This window comes from Pectinophora gossypiella, chromosome 13 (genome assembly GCF_024362695.1).
Source record: "Pectinophora gossypiella chromosome 13, ilPecGoss1.1, whole genome shotgun sequence".
Taxonomy (NCBI): domain Eukaryota; kingdom Metazoa; phylum Arthropoda; class Insecta; order Lepidoptera; family Gelechiidae; genus Pectinophora; species Pectinophora gossypiella.
This window is the reverse complement of record NC_065416.1, coordinates 13,061,183-13,074,104: the sequence shown is the minus strand read 5'-3', so window position 1 is coordinate 13,074,104 and position 12,922 is coordinate 13,061,183. Positions and strand designations below refer to the sequence as shown.

Below are 12,922 nucleotides of genomic sequence, written 5' to 3'. Positions count from 1 at the left end.
ACTGTTTTTCTTAAGTTTTATCTATGTTATTATTCATAAAAAATAATTGGCACATATGTTTATTCTATATTTTTTATTGCTATTCCATAACAGTAAAATGCCTGATACTCAATGCCCGTTCTGTTAACAGGCATGCACACATTCTTGGAGAATTTTTAACATTTAAAACTATAAGCAGCATTATCGCTTGAACCGGTCACTAGGTTTGGGTATTCTCTTCCAGAAGATTGTCTTCTCATCATAGTAAGTGTTGAACTTTTTATGGTCCTTTCGCTTCGTTGGATCTCCTTTACAATTGCTTGGTGTCATATTGATCATTAAACCTGGAAATAATTAAATTTGGTAATAGGCATTTTTATATCCACACATAGGTAATGTTATTGAGACTAGATATGGAAAAAACTAACCTGCTTTCTGTGCCATAGACACCATCTTGCCAATTTTCTTCTGCTGACGCCGGCATAGGCCTGTGATGCGTCTCGGCAGCATGCAGCCGTCTGACCGTACGAACTGACTCAGGATCATGACATCTGTGTGCTTCACGTCCAAACCCAGGGAACACATATAACAAGGCGGCTTTCCATTTTCGTCAGTAAGATTAGCAGCGAGCTTGTCGGTACGCACAAGAATTTCAGTGCGTGGCGAGGGCACACTCACGCCTTCTACTATTACTGTCGAACCTTCCTTGCGTTCACGAACTACAAAATTATAAATTATATTAGAAACAACATAACCTCAAAAGTTAAAGCTTATAAAAAAATATTTAAATGGCGATATTTTTTGAATCATGTATTTTACTCACTTTCCCTTAAATTTAATGGAACAGTAGTCGAAATAGCACGCGTAGATGTAGAAATAATTGCATTTTTTGCGAAGGAAATTCCTGTCCTCACTAGCGCGGCCATCTTTATTGTTTATATGTCAAAATTGACAAGTGAATGTCAAATCGAGCGTTTCGTTTTTGCAGAAATGTTTATATATAGTAGCAAAAGGTAGTAAAAACTTGCAACACATGTTTCCGGTTATGAAATAAGCGGGAAATTGGAATTATTTTAGTTTTATTTTATTGTGTTTGTTTTTTCCAGGCAAAAATCTTATACCATTTTGAATGGGGTAGTATTTATATTTGATAAGTATGTTTAGTTATAAAAACTCCATAAACTAAATCGAAAATAAATAAGGATTAAATAAAACAGTATATGATGTAAAGTAATATATTGAAACAACATATAGGTACAAGATATAGAATTTAAAAATGTTTATTGTACAAACAAAACATCTATTATATGCTCATGTTCGTGTTAAAAATGTAAATATTAAATAAAGGTATTTATTTTGCTCTACTATTTAAAATGTATATCAAGCAACAACATTATAAAGCACTAGAAAAATACAGCAACAAATTTAAAATTTTATTTAACTACATCTGTATATATTTTCTGTCGTAAAATATACTGCTAAGCAGTGTAAACTAGCTCATAGGGGATTACCTTAAGTTGAACCCATTATCCTGCAAGCAGGTAGCGTGGTAAACTATAATATTGTAAAATATTCCTTCAGTTGCTAAATAATAGATTATAGAACGCTTAGGTACCGTACAAATGGAAATTGGTCTTATCTAAGCTAAACCATGATCGCTTGTAAATCAGAATAATAGGTTCCTCTCTTAGTCACTTACTTATTTAAAAATTATAGTGTAAGTAGGCATATAAGTAGTTCATTTGTTCAGTAAATGTACATGTAAATATAGAGTAAGTTTCAATATACGGACGGCCAAGCTTGTGACGTTAAGTTATACAGTAGGCTTGCAAAATGCATTTGAAATGCAGTTCAATCCTGTTGAATGCCTTAAAATAACTTATAAACTAGACATAAAAATACACCGACAACATACATTTTTTATGAGATTGCAATCGAGTCTTGACTAAAAATTATTTTTAAAAGGTATTTTCTTTAACACAATCAAATGTAATTAGGAAAAAAATACACAATTTAAAAAGTATAATAAAAGTATCCAGATAATAAAATATGCTCGTTGAATATTTGATACAATTATAACGCAATACAATAATAATATCTACAATAAACGTTACGTATTTTCATTATAATTCTCGCGTGAATAACTTAAGTTGTACTGTTTGTAACAGAGATAAAACTTACATTACACTTAGCTGTGCGTAATAAACAAAATGTGACAATAACAATAAACGGGAAAACTTACAGATTGCACCATGTATGATTTATTATCATTATTTCGAGTCCAGTATGTATATTATAATTGTCTTAATACTCTATATAGTATAAATAATTAAATATATTCTATAAAATATAACGGGAAATATAGATAGGTCTTGTTTTAAATATAATATATTATAATACTATACTAATCTGTAGTTTCCCCAATAGCTTAGCGTTATGACTTATGGCCCTATGACGATTGAGAGTAGATGTTTACTTGTGGCCACCGAAGCTGCCAAGTCCCTTGCTCAGGAGTCCTGCAGCCCCGTCCGCGCCCTGGTGGGCCGCGTTTGACAGGTTTGAGGTGAACTGGAAATGAAACAGGAAAATTATAAATTACGTGAGTAAGCATTTTATTCCTTGTGTTTACTATTGTTTGACACTAGCCTCTCTGTAATTATGTTCAAAAAAGTTACATGGAATAGTTATAATATGAAAAAAAAAACAGGATCTTGTCATACGATCATAACTCTACTAACCATTTTCAGCACAGAACATCGATCGATATCTAGCTTTCCAGGTGGCGATAAAGCGAGATCGCTACTTAAAGGATGGGGTCGCTGTGGGTAGTAATGAAACAGCGGCTGGATCGCATCCCGTCGGGAAAAGATCACATTTTGTCTTGGACGGGACATGGAGCATATTGACAGTTTATAATCTAAATAAAGTAGGTGTCTCACCGTGTCCCGTTTCTCGCTGAGGTATTTGTCAGCGTCCTTTATCTTGGCATCAACGACCTGGCCAGCGTTCTTGAGTCCCTCGTCGGCAGCGCCCTCCACCCGCTTCAGAGTGTCGTCTACAGCGCTGTTGACTGCGTTGCTCGCGTCCGCTGCTGCCTTCTCCGCCGCCTTCTTGGACGAGTCTACCGCTGCGTCTGTTACAGGATTTTTTACACTTTACTACATACACATAGGGTGTGTGTGAGGAGCGGTAAACGCGCTCGGTCTGCGATTGTTGAAGTTAAGCAACTTTTGCAAAGGCCGGTCATAGGATGGGTGACCACAAAAAAAAGTTTTCATTTGAGCTCCTCCGTGTTTTGGAAGGCACGTTAAGCCGTTGGTCCCGGCTGCATTAGCAGTCGTTAATAACCATCAATCCGCACTGGGCCCGCGTGATGGTTTAAGGCCCGATCACCCTATCCATCCGTAGGGAAGGCCCGTGCCCCAGCAGTGGGGACGTTAATGGGCTGATGATGATGATGTATCTACACCCTATACATTTAAACTAACGCCCGTAGTTTACAACATCCGTAGGCAAAGCCATAAGCAAGAAGATACGTAGTCCAAAGTCAGTCACTTGGTGATAAGAGTGAAGCCCAACGCCTATATAATGCCTCATTATGTTAGAAATGACACGATCTCTGTCGATTTCTAGGTACGACATGCCGGAAAGATAAACAGCGGAATCCGTTGTTTCTTATTCGCTGTCGGTTCATTATAGAATTCCCAAACTCCTCATTACTAAGTAGTGTAGTAATGAAATCTACTAAAATTTTTACCATATTCATGTTTGTCAAGATAGCCATGAATATTGTAAAAATCGTAATCCATTAATTTCTGTTTGTTCCATTACGCCTAATACATATAGGCGTTCAATAAAATAGTTACGTGAATTATTTACAATGTAACGAATTACAGTGCCAATTATAGGTACATAATAAGTATATGTAACACCTCTAAAGACGAGAAACTAAGTGTGGCGATGTTGACAATGCACCCCGACGCATTTCGATTGCAATTGAATTCTTGAAATACTAATTGGCATTACGCCATCGACTGCGGAATTACCCGCGCTTAGGTCATTTTACTTCTAATTTTAAAAGTGTGTTTACAATTCAAATTGCTATTTTTTCATAATTTCCCTGCACCATTTGCACAGAAACATTAAAGTTCATCCATTATTGCATTTCTATAAATAATTAATACTTACGTGAAAATGTAATCCCAACAAAAACATTTTCATGTAAAAATGTTGCCAAGACGAGATCATATCGATCACAATGTCAAAAAGTAAATTGATGACATTAAAAGCAAAGATTTTGACTTTGTAAAGTCGCTGAACGGACGGAAAAATAGGCTTTCAACGGCTTTTCTCAACCTTCAAATTATTTCTACGTCGTCTATTAAGTATTGTAGGTACCTATATTTTGTTTCGTACCCATTAAGTAATAGATACCGCTTCCTTAAAATTCGATATACCTAGATGCAGCTTAACTTATGACAACAATGTTAAGTAGGTACTTACTAGCAGCCCTCTTAGCCTCCTCTCTGGCGGCTTCGGCGGCCCTTCTGGCCTCTTCCTTGGCGGCCTCCGCGGCCTTCAGAGCCTGGGCCTTGGCGTCTTCAGCAGCCTTCTTCGTCGCGTCCACAGTCGAGTGGATTGTATCTAAGGGATGAACAAAACAAGTAGATTAACTTCACATACGCTTAGTTTTATGTTCACATACGCTAAGCACTTTTAGATCTAGTGATGTTACAGTTAGTGCTGCAGCGAATGCAGGTAGGTATATCTAATATACCACTCCGTTTTCACACAGAAGTTATAAAATTTTCTTTACAACGCATCTAGTTTTCATGTTAATGCTTGTGTATCCATCTGTTTATAGGCGAAATTCAGTCTTGGCATTAAAACACAACACATCAAAAGCTGTTAACACTCTTCACAGAGTTTTTGTACCGGAAGTCTCTTCTGTGGCTTTCTTAGCGTCTTCTACTGTCGACTTAGCTGATTCTTGTGCTGAACCCAACTTGCTTTGTATGGTATCTACAAACGATATCTAATGTTAATATGGAATTAACACCGACAAAGCTACCTTCTAAATAGACGATGACACTGGTTCCCGCGACTCTTTTGGAAAAGTTAGTATTCTCTGCACTATTCTTAATAATTACTGCTACGACTATAATCAAAATAGGCATAGGCTCAAAGAAGCATGCAAAGCGAAGAACAGAAGTTATAGATTAAGAGGTACCTTGTACACCTTCCGTGGCGTCTTTGGATTTGTCAACCAAATCGTCAGCAGTTTCCGATGCACTGTTAATTGAACTAGTTAATGTGTCTACAAAAGAAAATAAAGATTAAGCAGAAAAGAAAGTAAGAAAACCACATGCAACCACTTAATGTGATGGATGATTTGGGGAACATAGACTTGGGTAAGTAAAACAAAAATTTGTTTCGAATCACTTCCAAACGAAAGTGAAGTTGTTATGACTAGAAGAATAATAAAACGTAGGATATAAATACATTCTCTGGTTAATATATAGATGCACTGGTAATAGTACACAGTGGTTGAGTACACTCATAATACCTTTGGCACCTCCAACAAGTGACGCACTTTTATCATAAACAGATCCGGCAACATTCTTAGTAGTATCTACTGATTTCTGTATTGTGGTGGCTGCGGTATCTACAATATCAAGCATAGCGTTTAGGCGGACATCAACAGTAACATAATTGATATTAACGTGTGTTTACAATATTAAAATACCTTTGGCACCTCCAACAAGTGACGCACTCTTATCATAAACAGATCCAGCAACATTCTTAGTAGTATCTACAGTGCTTTGTACTGTGGTAGCTACGGTATCTACAATATAATATCAAGTTTAATTTTTAAGCATACGTCAATATAAATTATATCATGTAACTAAATATGTATGCTTTGTTTGTTACGTGTGTTTTACCTTTAGCGCCTCCAACAAGTGATGCACTCTTATCATATAAAGATCCAGCGAAATCCTTAGTAGTATCTACAGTGCTCGCTACTGTATCTACAATATGAAGCATAATGTTTAAGCAAACGTCAACAATAACTTTAAAATAAATCATATTGTAATAATGGGTCTAATATATCACATGTATGTACCTTTGGCACCTCCAACAAGTGAAGCACTCTTATCATAAACAGACCCAGCAACATTCTTAGTAGTGTCTACTGTGCTGTGTACTGTGTTCGCTACTGTATCTATAAATACAATAATAACATTTATATATTATATCACAGGTGGGTACAAGTTTTCACACTATGGGATTGTAGTATGACGAGACAAGACCGGAACAGTCAAGATGCACTTGGATACGCTTCACGTGTGATTTAGACATGATGATTGTTCCTAATAATTTCTTATATAATTTCATAAAGCTTGCAACAAATACCTTTCGCGGCCCCAACGATAGAGACTCCTTTATCAAAAGCTGAAGCTGCTACATTCTTAGTGGTGTCTACTGTGACATGAACTGCGTTCGCTACCGTATCTATCGTGAATGAACAACACAAAATATTAAAAATAACTTTCATTAAAAAAGGCAACGAAAAACCACATCATAAAAAATAATTTAAAGTTACCTTTGGCCGAATCGAAGTAAGACTTTCCAGTGTCAACAGTGCTTTCAGCTAAGTTCTTAGTTGTATCTACTGAGTATGCAACGGTGTCTATGATATGCAAAGAAATAATAATGAAATAAATTTCGATTAAATAATAGAAAACAATAAAAAAATATATGTAAAAATGGAACTTAAATTCATTAAATTCATGATAACTGAAGGTCCTGCTCATATACCTAATGACATACCTGAACTAGCTCTACTTTAATGTTCCAGTAAGTGTAATTTTTATGTCGAATTTAAAGACTAAGTACATAGCGTGCGTAGCTTGCCTGTACTATCTGTTTTCTTTGTATGTTTCTTGTGTCTGTTTCATTGTGTACAAATAAATAAATAAAATAAATAAATAAATCTAGAGCTTACATGGATCAGACTAAAGTGAAGGTGAATGTCGTGCCTTATAAGGAAGTAAAAGAATTGGCCTTTGAAGAGTAAATTAATGATGAATAAATGTAGGAAAGATCTGGCACGTATGAAGATGAAGTACCTTTAGCAGAGCCAAATAAAGAGGATCCTTTGTCCACAGCCGCAGCCGTCACATGTTTAGTTGTATCTACAGTACTATGCACAGTGTTCGCCACTGTATCTATAATAATGGAAAAATAAATAATATTTAAATATAATAATACGAAAATAAAATAGTTACAGTTAGTAAAGAATGAATGATTCAAGATACCAATACAAAACAAAATATTAATTTCTGAATCAACAGATAATGTGGAAAAATTAACACTTTTTTATAAACTAGCAACAAAAGTGTAAACAAGCACTTCGTACAGTGATTTGATACTTAAAGCTACCTGCACAGAGAGTTACGAAACAGCAACAAAAACACAGTTACTCTGCAACCCCGTAGAAACAGCCCTGTATAATAATTACATAAGATCGAGTCAATAAGTGAGTGAAAAGAAAAAGAAGTAGGAAAAGCCCTTTACATATAATAGGGTAGTTTCCAACTAGTCAAATCAGTTACTTTTTACAAAATGTCAAAATACGAAATTACTATGGAGTTTGTCTGAAAAAGCAACCTGTGACGTCATAGAAAAACATGACAAAATGTCGCACTTATTATTACATTTTTCTTTACGAAAATTCATAAATAAGTCAAATAGAAAAAAGAAAACGTTTTTGTCATAACATATCATAATTTATCTTCGACCTAGGAAACTACCCAATTATGATGATATGCAAAAGATGGATTGGAATATGGCTTAAAATGCCCGCCATGACAGTACTAAGCCCGAGCTGTTTCCAAGGAGATTGCACTAATTGACTATATTAGCTTGCAACGAAACAAATACCTTTGGCAGCACCAACGATTAAAACTCCCTTATCGAAAGCTGAAGCCGCTACATTCTTAGTGGTGTCTACTGTGGCATGAACTGTGCTGGCTACGGTGTCTATTGTACAAATATATTATATTGTAATAAACAACACAACATTAATATTATCATGAATATGTTCCAAATAATCACAAAACGCAACAAATACGTGAAAGAAACATTATGATTCGATGGTTTTGACAATTTTGATATTACCTTTAGCAGACCCGACATATGACTTTCCAGATTCGATTGTGCTCTCTGCGGCTTTCTTAGTGCTATCTACAGTGCTTGCTACCGTATCTACAATAAATAAAAATAATATCGATATAAACAATGATATCTACTGAATTCTATTTATAATAATAGTATATCAATAGAATAAATTGTAAAACAAAATTATGTTATTGACAACACACCTTTGGCAGCCCCAACTATAGAGACTCCTTTATCATAAGCTGAAGCTGCAACGTTTTTAGTGGTGTCTACTGTAGCATGAACTGTGCTGACTACGGTGCCTATTGTGAATGAACAACACAACACTAACTACATTTAATTACCAATGTCAAGAAGATATTTCAAATTAATCACAAAAAGCAACAAAAACACATAAAAACTGTATGATTTGTTCGTTTTGTTACCTTTGGCAGAGTCAACGTACGATTTTCCAGTTTCAATAGTGCTCTCAGCGGCTTTCTTAGTGCTATCTACAGTGCTCGCTACTGTGTCTACAATGAATAAAAATCTCGATATAAAACCAGAAATATAATCGTAATTAATTTAATCAACAAAATCATTGCTATTAACAACACAAATACCTTTAGCAGCACCAACGATTGAAACTCCTTTATCGAAAGCTGAAGCTGCAACGTGTTTAGTTGTGTCTACTGTGGCATGAACTGTGTTGGCTACGGTGTCTACAACATTTATATAAAATAGCGTTCATTGGCAAATACACGATTCGAAAAAGCAACAAATAAATGGAAAAATCAAAGTTATTCAATTTATAGCACACAAATGATTAATACCTTTAGCAGCTCCTGCGATAGATACTCCTTTATCATAAGCTGAAGCTGCTACGTTCTTAGTGGTATCTACTGTGGCATGAACTGTGCTGGATACGGTGTCTGTTGTAAATGGACAACACAACTTATTTTATGTATTAATATCATAATATTAATTTAGATGTTCCAAATGAATTACAAAACGCAACAAATACGAGTATGTGAAAAAATGTGTGATATTATGGTTTTGAATAGTTTTGATGTTACCTTTGGCAGAGTCGACGTATGACTTCCCAGTTTCAATTGTGCTCTCTGTGGCTTTCTTAGTGTTATCTACAGTGCTTGCTACTGTATCTACAATAAATAAATTCGATATAAAAGAAGGAATAATAAAAGACCTACAGAATCCAATTCATATAACATTAAATAATGGACTTAAGTATATTGCGATGGATGTACCCCTACCCTACCCGACCCTACCCCAATTGGGATATAGTCATGTATTTATGTCAAATAAAATAATATTATGGGCAACACACCTTTAGCAGCACCAACGATTGAAACTCCTTTATCGAAAGCTGAAGCTGCAACGTGCTTAGTGGTGTCTACTGTGGCATGAACTGTATTCGCTACTGTATCTATTGTGAATAGACAAAACATTTAAGTACATGAGAATGGTTCCAATGCCAAAATTAATCAAAAAAGCAATAAATAAACGGATAAAATCGTAGAATTTATTAATTTTGCGGCACATAAATTGTTATACCTTTAGCAGCTCCTGCTATAGAAACTCCTTTGTCATAAGCTGAAGCCGCTGCGTTCTTAGTGGTGTCTACTGTGGCATGAACTGTGTTGGCTACGGTGTCTAATTTGAATGGAGAACACAACATTTATGTATGTATTAATACGTCATGTAGATGTTCCATATTATTTACAAAACGCAACAAATATGTAAAATGCTGTTGGGATAATTATTTTACCTTTGGCAGACTCGACATATGACTTTCCAGTTTCGATTGTGCTCTCTGCGGCTTTCTTAGTGCTATCTACAGTGCTTGCTACCGTATCTACAATAAATAAAAGTAATTTAAAACCAGCAGTAACTAATGAGTCGGATTTCAATATTCATGTATATATATTGACATCATTAATACCTTTGGCAACACCAACGACAGAAACTCCCTTATCAAAAGCTGAAGCCGCTACATTCTTAGTGGTGTCGACTGTGGCATGAACTGTGCTGGCTACGGTGTCTATTGTGAATGGACAACATATTTAATTATAAATATAGCTTTAATGGCAAATAAATTATAAATTAAAAAACAAAAAATAAACCGAATAAAATGTAAGTTACTCTATTTGTAGCACATATAATACCTTTAGCAGCTCCTGCGACAGAAACCCCTTTATCATAAACTGAGGCAGCTACATTCTTAGTGGTGTCTACTGTGGCATGAACTGTGTTGGATACGGTATCTATTGTGAACGAAATAAAATTTATTAATGCGCATTGGCGACATAAAAAAGACAAGAATAGATGAAAAGGAATCTAAGATTGAACTTTAACTTTGGCACAGATTTTCCCCTTTTGACAAAGATTTCCCAGTTTCAATAGTGCTCTCAGCGACTTTCTTAGTGATATCTACTGTACTCTCTAACGTCTCTACGAGACAATAAAATATGATAGGTACTTACATTAATAAAAAATTCAACAAATTATTTAAAATTATATCACGAAATAAATAACAAATAATTTTGTACAAAGAACAAAAAGCGTTACATAAACGCTATTAGTAGTAAAAAAAAAACTAAAAAAACACGTACGAGCAAATTAAAAATACCTTTAGCGCTACAGTAATATGAATTGCCGATGTCATAAGCGGAACTCACGACCGATTTGGTAGCGTCGACGGCCGATTGCAAACTATGCTGGGCAGTATCTAAAGTTAATGGGCAAAAAAAACAATCAAGCAAAATGTTATTCACAACATATTATGTTGCTAATAAACACGCAAACAATACACTAAAATAACAAAATAAATGAATACTTTTAACACAACAAGAACAAGCGTTTTTAAGTATCTACAGTGGTACTAATAAGCACGGAATAGAAGAAAGAGGATGGAAAGGCCCAAACGCGCAAGTTGTATGAGAACCGCTATCGCCGGTTCAACTCCGCTCTCTTATACTACTACTCCTGCAAACAGACAACTACGACAACTCTAGTGCTTCTCAAATTCCATAGCCACTCTATCGGCAATGTATATTTTATGTGTTAGGCTGCAATTCTATCACTAATTTTCGTAACATATTGCATACAAAAGTTTTTTTTTGATAAATAGCCGATTATACTAAGGATTTTAGGTTTCCTGTGATAAGGTGGGATCTCCTTGCTTGGTAGTCGATTTTTGCCCTGCAGGTTATAATGCACAAGACGACATTTTCATATAATATCGTGGAGCTCCGTGCTTTGTAAAGTTTTCGCAGGAGTGGAATGCAAACTTGAAGTGTGAACTATTTGCTCATACTTGTATGGCGCGCGTTTCGCACTCACTTGGCCCTTCCAACCTCTTTCTTCTATTCCGTGCTAATAACTTCATACTTACAATTACAACTGTGTATTACTAACTACCGTGAAACCTAGTTAAGTGAGACATCAAGGGACCTGCAATGTCGTTTCACTTATAGAGGTATTCCACTTACCCAGTGTCTCAGATATACAGGTATAAATAAATATCTGTCTCATTTACACAGGGTTCCATTAATAGAGGTGAGAATACAGGTTATTTCAGTTATACAGGTGCGATCATTAAATAAAATAACGTGTTATGTATTTTCAAAATAAACATCTGTATGATAGTAAAGCGAAACTAAAAATGAAGGTAATTGAAGCTCAAAATTTGTACTTACGTACTTGGAATTACGTGTGGAATTTGTGGGTAGAATAAGAATGAGTAAACAAACAATGCTATCTCAGTTACAGAGGTTTATGCATATAAAATTTACTCGCTGTCTCAGTTATAGAGGTAACTATGATGATAAATCGAAAGACCGAATCCCAGATATAGAGGCTTACCTCGTCCCACTAACAGAGGTAATTCAGTGCCAAAGTGTTGGGACCTCAGCATGAGTTCCAGTTATGGAGGTTTCTCACTTATCCAGGTCCCACTTAACCAAGTTTCACTGTATATTATAATGCACTGTATATTATAATGCACTCTACTACATTACTACTAAAGGTAATTGCACGCCTTAAGAGTTGTAAAAAACTCTGTACTACAAGCATGTGACATAATATGTGTAGGTAAGTAAGATATACCTTCAATACTTATTAATAATACTGTTTAGGGTATGACTAGGTCAAAGAAAAATTATAAAATGTTAATCTAGAAATAGAAGCCAGTCTAAGATGATCAAAAAACAATCTCATTTTACTTATCGACTTATTTTCGAATTTTATTTATAAATTAAATTTTAACAATGAGTACGACATTTAAGAGCTTTTATTGATGACGTCACAGGACATTATTTCCAGACAAACCCCAAAGAAAACTTTCGATTTGACGTTTCGAAAAAAGTATCTCATTTGACTAGGATGTCAAGTAGCCTTTTGTATTGTAATATTTTTTTTCTTACGGGGCTATAAAGTTGTATGCATGTCCTGAATATACATTTATAGTGAAACTTTAAAAATAAGCGCCTCCTGACTATTTCTACTATAATTAACGACATATCTACCCGATTTTTGATCATTATCTACGTAAGTATATTAAATAATCTGCACAATTATAAAGTAATATAAACAATGATTGATAAGTAAGATAAAAACAGAGACAATAAATCGTCTTTCTACTGATAGCGTACTATTTGGATATGTGCCTACAACACAACACAAGTTTTAATGTTTTCTACATCATTGATTCTTATTGTTACTATCTATTTCTATAATACTAGAAAGTCTGGAAACGGTGTGT

General features: G+C 34.9%; 3 protein-coding genes across 26 annotated transcripts in view; 1 reads left to right on the top strand and 2 right to left on the bottom strand.

Annotated features, from left to right (window-relative positions):
• The window catches only part of LOC126372093 (von Willebrand factor A domain-containing protein 8), a 240,443-nt gene that overhangs the window by 107,167 nt on the left and 120,354 nt on the right, over positions 1 to 12,922 (top strand). The gene's annotated exons all lie outside the window — the stretch shown is intronic.
• Positions 57 to 947, bottom strand: LOC126372191 (28S ribosomal protein S18a, mitochondrial). The gene is made up of 3 exons (XM_050017856.1): positions 803 to 947; positions 408 to 698; positions 57 to 323 (listed from the first exon to the last, which is right to left on the bottom strand). Exons 1-3 carry the CDS (start codon positions 903 to 905, stop codon positions 181 to 183), a joined length of 537 nt encoding a protein of 178 aa, XP_049873813.1. The 5' UTR covers positions 906 to 947; the 3' UTR covers positions 57 to 180.
• Positions 1,199 to 12,922, bottom strand: part of LOC126372105 (perilipin-4) — a 30,801-nt gene continuing 19,077 nt past the window's right edge. Inside the window, exons 6-30 of one of the 24 annotated variants that reach the window (XM_050017657.1) lie at positions 10,790 to 10,888; positions 10,326 to 10,424; positions 10,103 to 10,201; positions 9,929 to 10,015; positions 9,715 to 9,813; positions 9,488 to 9,586; positions 9,216 to 9,302; positions 8,973 to 9,071; positions 8,763 to 8,861; positions 8,586 to 8,672; positions 8,364 to 8,462; positions 8,161 to 8,247; positions 7,924 to 8,022; positions 7,110 to 7,208; positions 6,584 to 6,670; positions 6,394 to 6,492; positions 6,104 to 6,202; positions 5,922 to 6,008; positions 5,726 to 5,824; positions 5,546 to 5,644; positions 5,210 to 5,296; positions 4,915 to 5,001; positions 4,483 to 4,623; positions 2,919 to 3,112; positions 1,199 to 2,547 (exon numbers count right to left, since the gene is read on the bottom strand). In XM_050017657.1, the coding sequence (XP_049873614.1) occupies positions 2,452 to 2,547; positions 2,919 to 3,112; positions 4,483 to 4,623; positions 4,915 to 5,001; positions 5,210 to 5,296; positions 5,546 to 5,644; positions 5,726 to 5,824; positions 5,922 to 6,008; positions 6,104 to 6,202; positions 6,394 to 6,492; positions 6,584 to 6,670; positions 7,110 to 7,208; positions 7,924 to 8,022; positions 8,161 to 8,247; positions 8,364 to 8,462; positions 8,586 to 8,672; positions 8,763 to 8,861; positions 8,973 to 9,071; positions 9,216 to 9,302; positions 9,488 to 9,586; positions 9,715 to 9,813; positions 9,929 to 10,015; positions 10,103 to 10,201; positions 10,326 to 10,424; positions 10,790 to 10,888 (2,513 nt within the window). In that variant the 3' untranslated portion in view covers positions 1,199 to 2,451. The remainder of the gene's footprint in view (positions 2,548 to 2,918; positions 3,113 to 4,482; positions 4,624 to 4,914; positions 5,002 to 5,209; positions 5,297 to 5,545; positions 5,645 to 5,725; positions 5,825 to 5,921; positions 6,009 to 6,103; positions 6,203 to 6,393; positions 6,493 to 6,583; positions 6,671 to 7,109; positions 7,209 to 7,923; positions 8,023 to 8,160; positions 8,248 to 8,363; positions 8,463 to 8,585; positions 8,673 to 8,762; positions 8,862 to 8,972; positions 9,072 to 9,215; positions 9,303 to 9,487; positions 9,587 to 9,714; positions 9,814 to 9,928; positions 10,016 to 10,102; positions 10,202 to 10,325; positions 10,425 to 10,789; positions 10,889 to 12,922) is intronic. The other 23 variants (XM_050017658.1, XM_050017660.1, XM_050017659.1 and 20 more) reach the window with 23 other exon arrangements.